General features: G+C 39.6%; 1 protein-coding gene across 5 annotated transcripts in view; it reads right to left on the bottom strand.

The window, feature by feature from the left end:
- The window catches only part of afap1l1a (actin filament associated protein 1-like 1a), a 30,274-nt gene extending 11,779 nt beyond the window's left edge, over positions 1-18,495 (bottom strand). For 4 of the 5 annotated variants that reach the window (XM_037675386.1, XM_037675390.1, XM_037675388.1 and 1 more), the window contains exons 1-8: positions 15,384-15,550; positions 5,357-5,485; positions 3,773-3,856; positions 3,616-3,695; positions 3,057-3,186; positions 2,777-2,872; positions 2,481-2,695; positions 95-274 (exon numbers count right to left, since the gene is read on the bottom strand). In XM_037675386.1, the coding sequence (XP_037531314.1) occupies positions 95-274; positions 2,481-2,695; positions 2,777-2,872; positions 3,057-3,186; positions 3,616-3,695; positions 3,773-3,856; positions 5,357-5,485; positions 15,384-15,414 (945 nt within the window). In that variant the 5' untranslated portion in view covers positions 15,415-15,550. Of the gene's footprint in view, positions 1-94; positions 275-2,480; positions 2,696-2,776; positions 2,873-3,056; positions 3,187-3,615; positions 3,696-3,772; positions 3,857-5,356; positions 5,486-15,383; positions 15,551-18,463 lie in introns of those variants that run through there. The other variant, XM_037675387.1, reaches the window with a different exon arrangement.
- Positions 18,496-18,812: the final 317 nt, after the last annotated feature.

The raw sequence follows: 18,812 nt of genomic DNA, 5'->3' as shown, positions 1-18,812 counted from the left end.
AGGGACATTTTTACATCGCAATGAAATTGATAAATCCATCGGTAACGAGAAAAATCTGAGTAGTCTGCATTTGCTAGAAAGCGACAGATTTTACCTTTAGCCACATGTGAGCCTGCTCCTTGCTCTGCATTGCCAGCACCAACGCATCTCCATTGGGTAAGGTGAACCTTAGCTCGTGGCGCTTTCGCTTGCTGTCTTTAGGAACATAGACCACAGTGCACTGGGGCAAAAGGAAGTCCACATAAGGAGATGTGTCCTTGGAACTCTTGTAGCACTAAAAACAGGAGGAAACAAGTTTAAGGAAAGAGACAGAAAATGTAGTTCAGATAACTTAATTTGAGCTGTCAGGTCATCATCAGTCTATTCAGTAAAAAAAAAACTACTTCTCCAAACTAAGGTTGTTTCAAGAGGCAGTTAAAATACTGATTATTTACAACTTCCCATAGAACATCACTTCAGATTAAAAGGCCTAGCACTCCATAAAAAAATGCAGATTGCCTGTCACCTTTCATGTTAGAATTGTTTTCGCTCATTTTATGATGAAAAGTGAAAAGATTACAGAAGTCCCTCGCTACTTCACGGTTCAACTTTTGCAGTTTTTCAAAGTAAGACACGCAATGGTCAACTTTAATATTACTCACGTGATTGGGACGTTACGGGATACAAAGTTTACGGAAAAAAAAATATTCAGACAGGGACTGCCATTTTGTAGTTTTCTTTCAATAAGCCTATACTGTAACACCAGTCAAAAGAACTACACGGCCCAGAAGCCAACATCGCTTCCAGACGCTGCTTTCTGCTGAAATGGAAGTTTAGTTTTGCAAATGCAAAGTCAGAAGTAACAATCCATCTTTTAAGCTCACAGAACTGAGAGGAAAGTTGCAAATCATCCTGAAGCTTCCTGAAGCTCAATTATCCACGTGCACATCCACCTGGACAGGGCGGTGAGCTTCATCACTGCAGGGTGAGTCTGCTGAACCGGAGCCAAGCAGCTGGTCTGCAGAGCTGGTGAGTAAAATGTTGCAGTACTTTACAGTACATATAGGCACAACAGAGCTTTAGAGCCACAATAAAAATAAAAAAAATAAAAAAATTACATTGCCACGATAATTTAAAAAAAAAATTAAGCCATAAAATTACGAAAATAAAGTCATAGTATTACAAGAATAAAGTCAAATAAAGTTTTAATATTACAAGAATAAAGTCGTATGAGACTTTTTAACAGCTGCCCCCCCGAGTAGGATCCATGATACGACCTGTCAATCAATCCAGTAGGCGTGTCAGCAAATGGCCAATCCGAAGCTAAATGAGTCGTAATATTATCTGAACTCGGACACGATAAAGCAGGTTTACTGCATTTTAACTGTGGTAACATGAAGAATGTTTGTTAAACTTTATTGTTATTGACGTTCTTACTCAAAACGTGTTTCAATACCGTCACCTACTGTTGTGTTTTTGTACGCTGCTTCTGGGGTGCAAATACGTGATGTCATTACGTCATGACTTTCGTTTTTGTTTCCGTTTGAAAACGGCGCTCAGTGAGAGAAACTGTGTGCAGCGCTGTTAGAGGTCTTAAATAAATATGCCAGAAAGAGGCTGAAGAGAAACAGCGACTCACTTATAGGAGCATTTAGCTTCGGATTGGTCATTTGCTGACACGCCTACTGGATTAACTGACAGGTCGCGTCGTGGATCAGACTCGTGGAAAAAAATAAAAAATAAACGAGAGCTGTTAAAAAAAAGTCTCGTACGACTTTATTCTCGTAATTTTATGACTTTATTCTCGTAATTTTATGACTTTATTCTCGTAATTTTATGGCTTTAATTATTTTTTTTTTTGGCGTGGCCCTAAAGCTCCTTCGTATATAAGTATGTTGTTAAAATTACTAAAGTTTAAGAGTTTAGAACATTGCAAGAGTGTGGGAAGGGTTTATAAAGCCCTAAAATATATATAAATACTAAAATAAATATAGCATTCCTACTTCATGGTTTTTCACCTATTGTGGTGGTGTCTGGAACATAACCCCCGCGATAATCGAGGGACTCCTGTATAGTTGGTTTAGTCAAAATTTGTAAATAAGGTTATAGACAAACACATGCAATATTGTAAGATTTTGCTCAATTTGTTAGTACGGTACTCAAGTATGGGTTAAGAATGCCTCTCAGCGAGTACCACACCAAACACTTGAACAATATCTGTACATTTGACAAATGCACAGATATTGTTCATTGACAAGATCCATTAGGTGTGGCAGACATCTTGAATTGGTTTGAAAAGTATAATCAGTTGTAGATGCAAATCCAATGAACACCTTCTAAAAGATTCATTAAAAATATCCAAGAAGAGATCATGAGCTATTTCACCAAAACAACAACCCAACACACGGACAAGGACGCTGGCTTTCAGCAGTTGCCGAAAAATATCTGAACTACGGTACTCCTTTAAGGGAAACCAGTTATGAGAGTAGTAAACTTCTCACTTGTAGTCTGTTCTCCCGTATAACCGTGAACTGTTTGTCCCACTGGCCGAAGCGTTTCTTCCGATGCAGGAATGCACAGATGCGACAGTCTCTGGCAGGAGGCATGGAGCTCTTATCCGAGGGCCACTGGTGAGTGAGTTGAACTCTGGGACTCCTCTCCTCTTCTTCCTCCTCATAGGATTCATAGGAGCTGCTCAGCGCATCAGAGTCATTGTCTGAGAGAGAACCAAAAGAGTCAGTAAATGTTTTATTGGCTGAAAAAAAAAAGCAGCTTTGGAAAACTGTAGTGAGCTCACAGGAGTTTTTGCGATGCGAGTTAATGCAGGTCGATGGGTAGGGGCTTTCAGTCTCCTCATAGCAATCTTCAATAGAGTTGGGAGGGCTGGGCCTGTCTGGAAATAGAAGACATGTAAATTTTACCCATGCTCCGTCATGCTCTTATGTCTGCTTTGTAATTATGTTTGCAACAAATCTCTTTGTGGATATAGTTGGATAATTCAAAGTACTGATTTAGAGGTTTTACAGAAAGCCGACAATAAGGTCACGGAGTTGAGCTGAGGTGGGGAGCGTGCTGACCTCGTGTAGTGATTATGTACTCGGGCAGCTTGCCAGGACCGAGGGGCACGGCCTCCTCGTAGTACTCCTCAGGGGGAGGCGTAGTGGGCAGAGGGGGAGGGGTGTCTGCACAGCTCTGTGAAGGAGGGAGCTGCATAAACACAAACAAACTTCTAGGTTTCCCAATCACCAAGTTGTTGTTTTTTTTTTTATTCGTTTTTGAAGCCAAAGATGTGCAGAATATAAACCTTTACAGAAAATGACTTCTCTAACTTAAACACATGGGTGGACCCCCGAATGCTCAGTTTTCCAACCAAACACAGAGTGATGAGCATGTGAACATGGGAAAACCCCACATCCATGAAATACGATCTGTATGTTTTTCATTGCCCTGTCTCCATAAATCATTATAAGGAGGTGCAATACTCATTTGTCAAGCAGGAACAGGCGACTCAGAGCTGAAGAAAAAACACGGTACTCATCTTAAACACATGCTTGGTCATTTTATCTCTGAGATTAAAGCTATTACAACTATAAATAATCAGAACAAACATCATATATATTTTTTATTTCCACTTGCCTGTTTTAAAGAGTCACTTTGTGTCAGCTTGTCATCTTTGAGATCATCTGTAACCTCCTTTAGACCTTTAAGCTCACAGTCTATAAAGAGAAACAACTTACATTTAAACAAACTTTCCGCACATGAATCGCAGTGAAGCATCAAAAATCCAACGCACCAAACGACTCAAATAGAGACTCCACAAAACTCGTCCCGTTTCTGTACACTGACGAGTTCACGTAGATGAAGTCTGCTCTGGATTCTGGAGGACACAATATATATAAAAAAAACACTGTTATTAAATTAAAAACAGCATTCACAAAAACAATGTATATATGTATTTATAATATAGTGCCATTGTGAAACTTGATACATTCAATTCAATTCAAAAATACTTTATTAATCCCAAAGGGAAATTAAATATATATATATATAAGATATAAATGTAGGCAGCACGGTGGCGCAACTGGTAGAGCTGCTGCCTCTCAGCGAGCAGGTCCCTGGTTCAAACCCCGGTCCAGGGGCCTTTCTGGGTGGAGTTTGCATGTTCTCTCCGTGCATGCGTGGGTTTTCTCCGGGTACTCCGGTTTCCTCCCACAGTCCAAAAACATGCATGTTAGGCTGATTGGTAACTCTAAATTGTCCCTAGGTGTGAGTGAGAGAGTGAATGTTTGTTTGTCTCTATGTGTCCCTGTGATGGACTTGCAACCCGTCCAGGGTGTACCCCGCCCCTCGCACAGTGATTGCTGGACATGGGCACCAGCGACCCCCGTGACCCAAAATGGAATAAGCGGGTAAAGAAAATGGATGGATGGATGGATAAGATATAAATAAAAATAATAAATAAGGTATAAATGAAATTGACTGATCTACAGATAATTTATTTTTTGATAATATTATTTGGCTCAGGCAGCCATGTTGAGTTGAGCTGAGTCCAAACATTATTAATTTCCATTTATTTTTGACAATCTAATTAAAATCTGTCCAGTGGTTCATAGGATTTTCTACTAGCAAACAAATGAGCAAACATTTATACAAACATTTGTCTGATTATACAGGTTTATGGTGGCAGGTAATATTTTATTTGATATTTCTTCTATCAGCTGCTCCCTTCTTCCGGGGTCGTCACAGCGAACTAACTTGCACCAAGACTTGGCAGTTTTTACGCTGGATGCCCTTCTTGACTCAACCACAGACCACCAAGCTACCACAGCCCTCTGTGTGGAGCAGAGAGCTGCTATCTAGGGTGTCCAGGGGAGCAGATGGTGGGGGTTAATGGCCTTGCTCAAGGGTCCAGAGTGGGGCAAATGAGGATGGAGGCAGGTGTGGGCGTTTCATCTTTCCCACCCACATTTTGATGTAGTTGGTCCGGGCAGTTGAGCCAGTAACCTTCCGATAACAGGCCCACCTTCTCTAACCTCTGCTCCACCATTCTGCTGTGGTGACAGGCAATACTGAAGGGCTCAAAATGAATGGAACATATAATCCAAACTATATCATTCGTAATACAATAAAATTAGTTCAGTGTGGATGTTCGGATACTGCTGTTGTTGTGAAACGAACGTTTGAGTTTGTAATTTATGAATAAAACAACATATTTATACAATTTTAGTAACACAATTGTACTTTCAAAACCTGTTATGTCTTTATTAAAACTCAGCTTTGACGTTCCCACACGATACATTCAAATTTAGCTTCTTTTCAGTTTTAAAACCACAAAAATAGTTGCAACATCCCACAGATTCATCCACTCAGCTCTGACCTGACGACGGCTGGATCTGCTGTAGGAGGTTCCTCACTGACGTCTTCTTCTCCAGGGCGGAGGAGCTGAGGTTCTCCTGATCCAGCATCTTCAGCAACACGCCCAGCTCACTCACCAGCACCTCCATGGCTACACAGGGAGGGAAGGGGGCGGCAAAAGGTCAGGGAGGACGGCTTTAGTTTATAAACAAAGAGGTCAAAAGTCAGAGGGACAAGTCTAAACAAACCTACGGTGCATGTCTCGGAGCTCTTTAGTGCTTCCTTCTCCTTTCATTTAGTCACTTGACATCACAGACTGTCAATAACCATCTTGTCACAACCCCCACCCCACCCCGCCTTCAGTCGAACCAGACTAAATAGGAAACAGAAGCTTCAGTAACAGGATAAATATTTGCTAAATGCTAATTAACTCAGACTGTACACAGAAATATTTACTTCTGAAGAATAAAAATCATCTTTAGGATACAGAGAAGGATAACCTGTATAAATAAAGGTTAAATTAATGTCATACAAAGTGTGCGTTGTGAATTGGGCTAAGCTGTTACCACATATACAGTATATTCAAGCAAAAATATCTATACATTTGACTGAGTTATAGCCTTTGTTTTGTGTAAGGGCCCCGATAACCTTAATTTTGAAAAATTGGCTGATACTTGCATGAGAAACCGATTTTTTTTGTTTTAACAACAATTGTCTGAACTTCATTTATATTTCAGAGCACTACCTCATGGCCAGTTAAACAAGTTTGTATTGTTTCTAGGATAGAAATAGGGAGGGAGTGGTGGCGCAGACGTTACAAGTTGGGCTTGTGATCGGAAAGTCGCAGGTTCACCTCCCGGTACCGACAACATCAAAATGTGGGTGGAAAAGGTGAAACACCCACACTACCCTCATTCGCCCCACTCTGGGCCCCTGAGCAAGGCCCTTAACCCCCACCATCTGCTCCCTAAACAGGTCTCTCTTGAAAATGAGTTCTCATGGCTCAATGAGACTACCTGGATAACTGATGGGTAAATGAAAAAAACATATATTGTTCAGGGGTATGTTTTTCAACAAAATAATATTGGAAAATTGAAGGTGCATTGTGACCTTATAACACCTGATAGTTCATTCAATCTTTATTTAGACAGGTAAATCCCATTGAGCCTCGAGGACTCCTTTACAAGAGAGACCTGATTTCAACAAAGAATGATGAAAACAATGGACAACAATGGACAGCAATAGACAGTTATAAAAAGGCATACACATTTTATTTTTTTATTTTTTACAAATAAGATGGCAAAAAATGCAACATAAAAACAGCTAGATTCTAAGGCGAATGTAGAAAACTAAAAACAGGAACATGTCTGCATTGGGCCCTGCCAGGACTCCAACAGATTCTTAAAGCCATTTAGAGAGGTCAAGGTCGAGAGTTTCAGGTCTTTTTGTAAGAAATTCCAAGAAACAGGAGCAGAGTAGGAGAAGGCCATTTTGCCAAGTTCAGTCCTCACTGAGGGAACACTGCAGGTAATAATGTCCTGAGAGCGCACGCTGTAGCTGCACTCATGCAGTGACATGTAGGAAGAGATGTATGAAGGCAGCAGACCAAGAAGTGATTTAAAGATGAAAATGTACCAGTGAGAGAGTCTGTGTGAAGTTAATGGTGACCAGTTAACCAGTGAATACAGGGTGCAGTGGTGGGTACAATAATCACAGCCAGTTATGAATCTTAGTGCACCGTGATAGACAGTGTCCAACATCTGCAGGGTTCTTGTAGGAGCCTTCATGTAATTAATGTCACCGTAATCAATGGAGGGAAGGAAAGTCACAGTTACAAGGTAATCCCTAGCATTCAGAGTTAAACAGGATTTCTGAAAAAAAAAAAAAAACAGTTTAACTTTCAGTTTCTTTATTAGGTTTTCCACATGGAGAGATGCGAGTCGACCAAGATACCCAAATATTTATAGGAATCAACAAACTCAACCGGGACACCATTTACAGTGGGACAGTGTTGCTAATAAAACATAATCAGTATCAGCCAAAATCGGAATCGGCAAGTCAGACTTTTTAGAAATCGGTGATCGGCCAGAAAACTGCAATTGGTGCACCCCTAGTTTTGTTGGGTAATGTTGATTAGCTTTGACGCCAATCTTGAATTGGGGTGACTCCAATTGTTAACCAGTTTAAGACAAACAGCAACCAATGATTATTTCTGTGAGATTCATTAAAATCCATCCAGTGGTTCACAAGAGTCTTTGCTAGATAAATAAGGTTGATGCCAGCGGGTAATGCTGGAATTTTGATCAAAGCTATTGTGAGGACAGCTGTGGCTGAGTGGTTAAAGTACTCATCCTCCAATGGGAGAGTTGGGGGTTCAACTCCACCAGAAGTCACATGCTGCCGTGTCCTTGGGCAAGACAAGGAACCCCTCATTGCTGCCGATGTTTTTTTTTTCTCTCTCTCTGTCCTCCGGTGAAACCAGACGTGTCTCCCTGGTCTCCCCCCCACACACACATCCACTTCCCTGCTTGCACTCTTTTGTCCTGTGAACCCTTAAAAAGCCTCTCTTTTTTTCTGCATACCTCTTAATTCGAAGGATCAGCTGATCTCACAACAAAATTGATCAACTTCTCCCGACAGGAGTCAGGGTAAGGAGGACCCTCTTACCTCGACAGAAACAAATTGATTCATGATGACAACTGTTTTTTTTTGCTGTTTGGCTGGTGAATTCTGAATTGTCTATAAATTTGTGTGGATGTGTCGAAACTTGACAACACTCAGACTGAATTTGGGGAGCTGCAGCAGGGAGCTGGAGCAGCTGTTATCAGGACTGTGAACTTTCTGGCAGCACCCATGAATGGTGGAAATAATCTTGGAGAAGCTGTGAGCTCAACATTTGGCATAAAGGATCAATTCGGCTGTTTTGGCATTTCCATCAGAGGAATATATACCAGTGAGACTTTAAAAAGATAGAAACAGCAATTCACGAGTTCTGCCTGACCCAAACTGTGGCCTTGATGCCAGACTTATCTCAACTCCACCTGGCATGTTATGAAAACAACAAAGACGCTTTGCTTGTCTCCTCACCCCTCCTTTCCCCAAGGCTGTGGACATGTAACAGAACCTCAACTGAGCTTATGATGAATGACACCTCTTATCTGGACAATGGCTGAGAGGGGGGGCTCTGGACCATGCTATGGCTTTCCCTTAAAAATTAAATGTCTTCACCGGCCTATATGTACATGTATAATGTCTACTTATGTTTCTTTGCTGTGGTAGGTTTTTTTTTATGCCTCAAATCGTGCCCTGTCTAGGACACGGCGTGAGAGATTTTTTTTTAATACCATCTCGCCTCATGTTTTCTTCCCTTTTCTCATCTAAGCAAAATGTTATTCTGAATAAGAATAAGAATAAGAAGGCCGCACTTTTAATAGCCGCAGCTTTGTGCACTCCGCCCATCTTTCGGATGACTGTACGTACATATTCGTGTTGTATCTTGGTGCAATGCCAATAAAGTTTATTCTGATTCTGAATGTGAAAAAGCACAGATGGTGTAGGGGCAGGGCAGCTGACTCGGGACTCGAAGGTCCCGGGTTCGATCCCTGGTCATTGCACATCTCGTGGTGTCTCTGAGCAGGATACATTATGCCCAGTTGCTCCCCGGACGCTTTCCACAGCTGCCCACTGATCCACCTGGTGGTGGATGGGTTAAATGCAGAACCTATTTTGCTATTGTATGAGAACATACAATGATGACAATACATAACACATTATTATTATTATATAGTAGAATGCTGTATGAATGGGTAAATGTGGACACAGACTGTAGTGTAAAGCACTTTGAGTATCTCAATAAGATAGAAAGGTGCTATATACAGTAAGTACAGTCCATTTACTATTTATGTGTTGTGAATGACTTTCAGCTACTATCACATGAACTTTTAGTTCAGTATCTGTAAAATAGACTGAGTAATAGCTATTTTCATGTTTTCAAAGGTCGTCTGGTTGTGGAGATCATCTTGAAATAAATTGAGTCCATCAAGTGCTCACTTGCTAAATTTCATTTAAATCCGTCCAACGTTGATGAAGTATTTTGCTAACACAACAGACAAAAACAAATACATCCAGGCCAAAACTGTATTTCTCTTTTGTATTAGGTAGTTTAGGAAATTAAATTGGAAAACAAACCCAAGGACCACTGAGTACGCTGGCAAAGTGAACATTTCTACCTGGGAACTCGAACTTTAACATTTGGGAGACTCGGGTCATGGATGCACAACATATCTGTCTCAGGCAGCATTTCATGGGACTCACCTGGCTCTGTAACTCTGAAGACTCAGCTGGTAGGAATTTATTTTCACATCTGTGGGCCCAGTCCACTCTAATGCTTTCAGAGTAAACCCTAAATTAACCCAACGATGTTCAGTCAGGTATTCTGGATGGTTTCTAAATTAACCACTTTTTTACCCAACAGGATACGTTTGGAAAAGCTTTGCAACCTGCTGGGTGTAGTGGTCCAGATTCTTTTATAAACTCATGTTGAACCACAAGATCCCTGAAGGTGAAAACATCATTATTGCCAAGTAGCTGCCTCCCCACATGCTCACTTTTTTAATCCACTAAAATCCTTTATAAGACTTTGTTCACACTGACCTCCCTGACCTTTCCCTCCCTACATCTCTTTATTCAACTCACTCCTCAAATCACTCCATTTTCACAGACCGGGAGAATGAGTCTCTGAACTATGCATCTTGCTGAGGTCAGACATGGGACAGCTGCTGAGCCAGAACACTATTTTGTGTTCACCGAACGGTCATTTGGCAAAAAGCACTGTAGCACAGGACACACACAAACACACACATACACACACAGACTTCTGTTGTGTATTTAGTGAGGTGTGTCAACACTAAGCTTTTGGTCATGACTCTAGGAACTGCATTCCAAAGACCATTGCACATCTCGCTGAGTGCAGGTTTTAAGAACATATAAATACATTCAGGCAAAAGTCTCGGTCTATACTACCCTGGATAGGTTATGTCTCCATTTAAAAAATATTATGGTTGAACCTTATAAATCAGCTTATGATGTTATGTTGTGAGATCTTGGGGAAAGTAGAACTGAGCTGAATTACTCATATAGACAAGAGGCGTGAATACAGAAGAAATTATCAGCTTTAAAAAAAAGTATCCAGAGTAGTGTTAACAGGCCTTAATATTTTGAACTTTTGAAGTGGGGTTCTAAAAAGATAGTAATATATGTTATAAAGTATAGTAGATCCTAATGCCATGTCAGTTTGGAGAAATATTCCTCATTGCAATTGTACTGGGAAGTTGGAACTTCCAACCTCTTGATAAGAAATTTCAACTGGAACTCATCCTGAAGTCAGAATTCTGAGTTGGAAAGTCGGAGCAACACAATCCTACCCGACGTAAAACAACATAAATGTTTCAAGATGGCTGCTAGTTGCGTCAACAGAGGGTAACATTCTGTTACTTTTTATTTTAATAGCAGTTCTGTAGCATTTATTTCACAATTAATACGTCATACGTCATATTTTTCATTGTTTATGAGGATATGTTAAAATCACTGTTTGTACGCAATGAATACCACGTAGAGCTGTGTAATTGTTGTTAACAGTGTGGTCAGGGGTAGTGATAATACGAGGAAAGTAACGTTGATGTTTTATGTTGTACACGAAAAGTTAATTCAGAACAGCTTGAAAAAAAAAACGCTAAATATTTCGTATTAAATGTGACTTAAAATGTATTCTGTGACTCTCTTTGCATGTTGTTAAAGCCTTGTTAGCAACATTTTTAAAGATCCATCACAACTGCATGGACATTTTTGTTAAAATCTCTGCTAAACAATGTTAAACACTGTTAAACTAAATTAAACTATTGCCAAACTAGTCTCTTTGGTCTTTGGTAACCTTTGTGTGTAGAAAACTGCACACTGTGACTAAATGCAGACTAATTTCGCCATTGTATGGAAACAAACAGTGATGACAATGTGATGACATTATTATTATTATTATTAAATTTAGTGAGACACTGCTGTGTGATTGTTTGTGTGTGATAACAGTGTGTTTTAGTCTACCTTCTAACGTCTAGTCCAAGTTGGCTCAAAAACAAAATGATTTGCTGTAGTCTTAAAATTCCACTCTCATATTTTTATAGCATTTTATGAAGATTCTTTCTAAACACTCACAGCACTATTAGTTTTAAAATACACCATTTTTTAAATAGAGCTGTATTTTTTTTTTTTAAACGGTAAAATCTTTAGACAATTCAGAGGCCTGCAACGAGCTTATAAAAATGTTTGATGCATTTTGTTTATCTTGAAACTTGAATGGCTCTAGCTTATTTTACATATAGAAACATTGATTTATATATTTTTTTTCATGTCTGTGCATAGTATAGATCAAAAAACCTTATTAATCACCAGCTGGTAATTAGCATAGATGCTAATGAAAATGCCAAACAAAATCGGATGGGATTAGCACGGTTTATGTCACAAATCAAACATTTCAAAGTCATTACTAAATGCATATATGAAACACATAAATAAATACTATTAAATATAGTCCTATTAGGATACCTTCATCATATTTCCAGGCATTTTTTTTTCAGATTCTGCATAAAAAAGATGAAAAGGGTGCACACAGCTTTACTGCAACATGTTTCTACTACAAGAAGCGACGATAACTGGGACAAACGACACTGCACAGCAACTAGTCTGCTGTCTCTCTTAAAGTGGCTGCTCAGTTAAATGTTAAAATTAGTTTTTGAAAATTTGATTAGGATCTTCCATGTTTGCATTGCAATGCATAAAAAAGGTGCATGTTGGGCTAATTGGTAACTCTAAATTGTCTCTAGGTGCGAGTGAGAAAGAGAATGGTTGTTTGTCTCGTTTGTCTCTATGTCCCTGTGATGGACTGGAGACCTGTCCAGTGTGTCCCCCGCCTCTTGCACAGTGATGGCTGGACATGGGCACCAGTGACCCCTGCGACCTGAAAAGGAAGAAGCGGGTAAAGATAACGGACGGGTGTTACCTTCCACCCCTAGTTATTCACAAACAGCAGCTAGCTGTTGAACATCCATCGTAACTTCAACAGGAAAATCATATTATTTCTGCGGGAATAATTGCATACTTTGAAGTTATTAGCAATGTTCGTAAAAGTATTTCCAAAAACAGCTGTGACGTTTTTGAGATTGGAGCTGTTTAAGATAGCAGCCATACACCATGGACTTCTGCTTACCTCATTCAAATAAACTATCTTCAACAGTTAAGATATTAAATGTTTATAACCTTTCCATAAAAATGTCTTAAAATCCAACATGATTTCTTCAGGTGGGTCTTGCTACAGGCTTAAAAATGGCCTGCCATGACAACAGTCAAACAAAAACAACCACAGCTCGTTTGTGTCTATTTAAACCCGCTGCTTTCTACGCTAGAACGGTTTCCTACCATTGTATTGTTCATGATAGCATGCTGACATGCCAAGAAGCCGGTATCAGGAATTATTTTATGCAGGAACTTGGAATGTCTCCTCATTAGGATTCCATTCACCCAGAGGAAATGAGGGAAGTGTTCATTGGGGGGGTAGGAAGCTCACTGGAGCGGGCCACCTTGGCCTGGTAAAATATTGTCCCTCTGCCAGCTGCTCCAGCTGTTTAGATTCTGGCTTCAGTGTAGCACTGACTGGACTTCCCCTTGCAGAGTGAAAGACAAAACCTTTTCCACAGCATGACTCATTCACTGCAGAGAAATTGAAATTTACACCAGTCAGCACTAAATCAAACATATCAGAGGAATTAAATCAGGGCTCTGAAGGAGATGGCATGAAACTCAATGCCCGGCTCATAAAGTTATTTCCATATTTCATTTGGACCTGCACTTTAAAAAGCTTATTTGACCGTAGGATTAAAGCAGCATTATACTTGTGCCAAAGTGTGCAAAAAGGAAGTACTTCAGTATTTTAGCATGTGGGGTGGATAAGACCACCCTTAATCATAACCTCTTTAACATATGCAGGTTTCCACAAGTTTTAAAATGATCTATATCTACACTGCAAACTGTACTTTAAATGTTTTATTTTGATGTATTGTAAAATAAATAAAAAAAAAACTTGAACTTTTCATAAAATCATAAATCAACACAAATGTCTAAATTATTATAGTGCAAGATAAAACAGGTTGGATCTGGTTTGATTGAGGTGAGAGTTGTTATCTTGACTGCCTAGTTTTTTATATATGCTTAAACATTGAAAATCTAATAATAAAGGTCTAGCCGTGCTCGAAGGAATACGTCTCCCTCCACTTTCCATGCCAAACTTAAAACAACATCTTATGGTTATAAATGTCAGAGATGGAGCCATTTAGGTCAATATTTATTTAAAGAAATGCAATGTGCACTCTCAAATATTTTGTTACTTAGAGCCAATATTGTGTTGTTTATTAGCTGCGACAGCCATCTTAAATTGGGGGTGCCTCCAAATGTTAGTTTTAGATGAACAACCAGGTTTTTTTATGCATTTCTTTAAAATCCATCCAGTGACTCACAAGGTATTATGCTAACAAACCAGACTGATGTCAGCAGGTAATGTAGATGTTTTTTAGCAAAGTTGTTGTGGAATGTGTTGCACTTTAGGTTTGTGTTATGAATGACTCTCAGCTACTACCAAACAAAATTTTAGCTCTATCTGCACATTTTGTTAGCTAAACTGGGTTAGCTGCAGCAGATATTTTGAATTGGGCTGACTCCAAACAGTAAACAGAAGAGATAATGATTAGTTTTTGAAAGTTTTGTTGAAACTGGTGAAATGGTGAAATGGTTTATAGGAAATGGTATGCTAACAGACAGGACTAAATAAGAGATTTAATGTATTTAAAATTTAGATTTTTTTTTTGCCAATATTTTGCCCAGTATATATGACTTGGAGTATAGATACCAGCTAATACCAACTCCAAATTTATTCTTAAAATCTGTCAAATTAAAATATTTAAAGTAATTTTTGTGATCGGTAAAGCCGCTAAGCTGAGGAGGCCATAATTTAATTGGACTGACTAAATATTAATCAGTTGTTGAACGAAGACTGAATATTTTCAGACAGTTTCATTAAAATCCATCCAATGGTTTATGAAATATTTTGCTAACAGACAAATGAAGACATGCACGTATGTGACATAGACAATGCAAGGAAGTTTAAATCCATCCACGGCTTTGAACACACTCAAACATTTACCCTTTCACACTTGTCCGACAATCACTGTTAAACACCAGCCACATTCCTCACAACCATGTAAGACTCCGCAAAGTCCATTTGTGTGTGTGTGTGTGTGTGTGTCATTGCAAAGCAGAGTAGTTTGTTTAACACTGCAGACTCAGGTCTTTATAAGGAGCTTCCATTGGAGCCTTTTTGTTCTAACTCAGTCGGGGATGGAGCTAAGGGTGGGGGTGAGTAATGTTAGCGAGATGAGCACCTGTGCTAACATGTCCAACAAACTCTCATCTCAGGAATAATGTGACCTCAGTTGGGCACACGTAGGTGGGGTTTTTTTTCCTGCTCCCTTCTTACACCAAAAGACCTTCCCCTCATGCTGAGTTTACAGTCTTTGCTCAGCTCTGCACACACACACACACGCACGCACACACGCACGCACGCACGCACGCACACACACACACAAACAACTTCACAGTGTGTCAAAAGTCACATTTCACTGATCTGGGATCTGTTTGTTTCGCAACATCCTCGCCTGCATCCAATCCAAAATGACACATTCCAACCCACAAAAAGTCTTTGGTGGATTAAAATGCCAAATGTTTCGCCACAATGAGCTTTGCTGCCAAATGGTTGCATTCTCGACAAATCAACAACACCCTCTGTCTTGGTACGATTCCGAAGACATCATCACCTGATTTCCTGAGTACTAGTAAAACAGACAACTTTACAAACAATGCTTTACCATATCGTCACTTACCTCTAACAGCCTGACACCTACATGAGCTGTAGATACCTGCTCTGAAATGACAGCTTTTACTAAACTTACCCTCGACAGCAGCTGAAGAGAGTCCCACCATCCTGCAAGGTTAGACAGCAGCTGCTTCATACAGAAAGTTGATGCTGCAGGGAATATTCCACCATCAGAGCCGCACAGCTCACTCACTCACTCCTGTGAAGTCTTTGTGGCGGTGGGATGGTGAGATCACACTCCCCTCTACCTCTCCCTTCCTCCATCTGATCTCTTATCTCCCTCCACCTCCTTCTGTCTACCCTCCTCTTTTTCCTTTCGGGGGGTAGGGAAATTGTGGTGCTCTCTCTCTCTGTGAGTGTGTGTGAGAGAGAGAGCACGTTAGATCTCCCTCCACTGTAATCCTAGGGATTGTCGAGCACCTGGGAAAGGCTCGCTGTGTAAACACACATGCCACCTAATAACTAACCTACATTCTTTAATCTACCACATTCTTTAAATGATTAAACTTTAAATGTCGCTTTACAATGTTTTGTTCATTCAACCTTTATTTATACAGGTAATGTTGATCATCCATGGGACACCGATGAAACCAACTAAATTCCATAAACAGCACAATATCAACACTATGACTTAAAGACCTAAGGTTTCTTGAAGGACTGCATATCGCGCCTGAAAACAACATCATGTGCAACGTTACACAGTTTTGCGATTTTACATGCTCAAAGAATGTAATAAGAATAACTTAGCTACTACCACATCAAATATTTGTGTGCATGCTCAAAGTATTAAACAAATGATTTACATTTAATTTATTTATTTTGTGTTGGATTAGGTCTGTAAACTGTGGCGACCATATTGCAATTTTGGCTGAATCCAACAGTTAGTCGTAGCTGTCCAGCCAACGATTACTTTTTAGAAGTTTTACCAAATTCATCCAGTGGCTCATGAATTATTTTGTTAACAGACAAAGCTAACTCCAAAAGTTAATGTCAAAGTTATGTGCAAAAATGCTGCCTATACAGGTGCTAGACATAAAAATAGTATATCAAGAAAATGTTGATTTATTTCAGTAATTCCATTCCATTCCAGAGAGTGGTGATGGGAAGGAAAAAATGTGGTAGAAAAAAAAAGTGTACAAGCAATAGGGGTAACCACACGCTGGAGAGGATTGTGAAACAAATCCCATTCCAAAATGTGGGGGAGATTCACAAAGAGTGGACTGCAGCTGGAGTCAGTGCTTCAAGAACCACCACGCACAGACATATGCAAGACAAGGGGTTCAGCTGTCGCATTCCTTGTGTCAAGCCACTCTTGAACAAGAGACAGCGTCGGAAGATGTCACCTGGGCTAAAGACAAAAAGTACTGGACTGCTGCTGAGTGGTCCAAAGTTATGTTCTCTGATGAAAGTAAATTTTGCATTTCCTTTGGAAATCAATTATCCCAGAGTCTGGAGGAAGAGAGGAGAGGCACAGAATCCACGTTGCTTGAGGTCCAGTGTCAAGTTTCCACAGTTGTTGATGGTTTGGGGTCAGTGACGTGTGGTCAGGGGAGGCAGTGCCGCACCTGCCTTAATGTCAAGTAAAACACTGATAAGAGAAAATACATTTGACCACTGACTGTTCTAAAAAAACTGTTTTATAAAACTGTTTTCTGAATTATTTCAAGACTTCAATGGTCAAAATTGTAGAATTTACGCATTACCTGTTCAAACATGGAAGAAATACGCTGGGTGAAGCAGTGTCGTGCCGTGGTTCACCTCTGGGGGTGCTGTGTCATATACGATATATGGAGTAGGTGGTTGGAGCATGCCCATTGCTGTTTCTTTTTATATCATCAATATACATGTTTGATTAGACATGTGCTACACATGTTGATGTTGGAAAATGGAAGATCATATCTCAAAACTAAAGGATTTTTCTAAACTATATTTTCAGTCAAAATAGAAGGTATTAGAGAGAGGAAGAAATAAAAAGGCAAAATTGAAATATAAGGTTCTATTTCGGGTTCATATATGTGAACATCCAATTCCAGACAGTCAGCGCCTCACCTGTCACTAAGGTCACCGCACGTCACTGTTTGGGGTGCCATGCCATCTGCTGGTGTTGGTCCACTGTGTACTCTAAGTTTGCGTTAAGGACAATGCTCAGTTACTACCAGATCAAATGTTAGTGCAATATCTGTGTTATGCTGAAATATGGCTATTTTTTGTGTTTTCTCGAATCAGTTGGTTGTGTCAGCCTGAGTAACTGGGTTAATAATTTTTACACAACCATTAATTTTCTGTAAGCTTAATTTAAATCTGTTCAGTAGTTTGAGACATTTTGCAAACAAGCAGACAGATCCCAATATTTAAAGGCAAAGTTTTAAACGTAAATCTTGCCTGATCAATTAGTGCTCAGAGTATAAGTTGGAGATCAGTCTCATCTACTACCACACCAAACTTTAGCTCAGTAGCTGCAAAAGCAATTTAGTTATAGCCAATTGTGTTTTTGCTGAGATAGCTTTGCTGTGGCAGCCATTCAGTGGTTCATGAGATATTTCCAACAGGCAGAATGAGATCACTGCAGCTGTTAATGTTCAACTTTTGAGCAAACACCTCTCAGTGAAACTGAAAATTTATATGATAGCTGTACCGGCTTAAAATTTCAAAGTAGAAGATAACAGTGTTCAGAAAAAAACTGCGGATTGACGATTGAGGCAAGTTGAGACCTTTAACAGTTACACGTGGACGGCTTGTTGCCTTCAGGCAGATTCAAGTGCCGCAACATGATGCAACATGCTGCCCTCAATAACAAAGGCACAAAAACTGAACAAAACAACCCCTTAACATTAGCACAACTCAGTGCACCACCATCTGCATGACAATGCATTACACTTTGTCAGGAGGCAGGTTTTAAAAGGTTACAACAATTAAAATATAACTACAATTATTTTAAATCAAGTGTAGTACTCTAATAACCATTTTTTCCCAATTAAATAAAATTAAATAGGTTTTCATTAGGAACCCAACAGCAGCACAGGTGTACCGTTGTTCAAGCTGTCGTCTCACACAATAAAGGTCAGGTTTTCCCCCAGGCTTTTCTGTGTGGAGCCAACGTGTTCTACATGTAAACATGTAGGTTTTCTACGGGTGCCACCCTTCCCTGCCACTGACCAAAACCAAGCATGATGGTGCTAACTCCACTTCCTGTGATGGACTTGTGGCCGGTGTTCCCCACTTCTCCCACAGTGACTTCTGGAGATAGGCACCAGCTCCATGTAGCCTCGAAAGGAAAAAGAAGGTAAATAAAATAAATGGATGGGATTTTTTTTCTATTACATCTCTAAAAGTTATACAAGGAGAGTAATATCACTGTCATAACTACAAGAAAAGTTAATGATTAGCTTAGTTCTGCCGATTTCATGGGTAGTTCTAACAAATTCTACATAAATATACATATTAAAAATACAAAAAAAAAAAACATATATATTCACATATATATATATATATATATATATATATA

Source organism: Nematolebias whitei, chromosome 4 (genome assembly GCF_014905685.2).
Source record: "Nematolebias whitei isolate Nwh7 chromosome 4, NemWhi1, whole genome shotgun sequence".
Lineage (NCBI taxonomy): Eukaryota > Metazoa > Chordata > Actinopteri > Cyprinodontiformes > Rivulidae > Nematolebias > Nematolebias whitei.
Note: the sequence above shows the minus strand (reverse complement) of the source record. Positions and strands in the feature narration are given on the sequence as shown.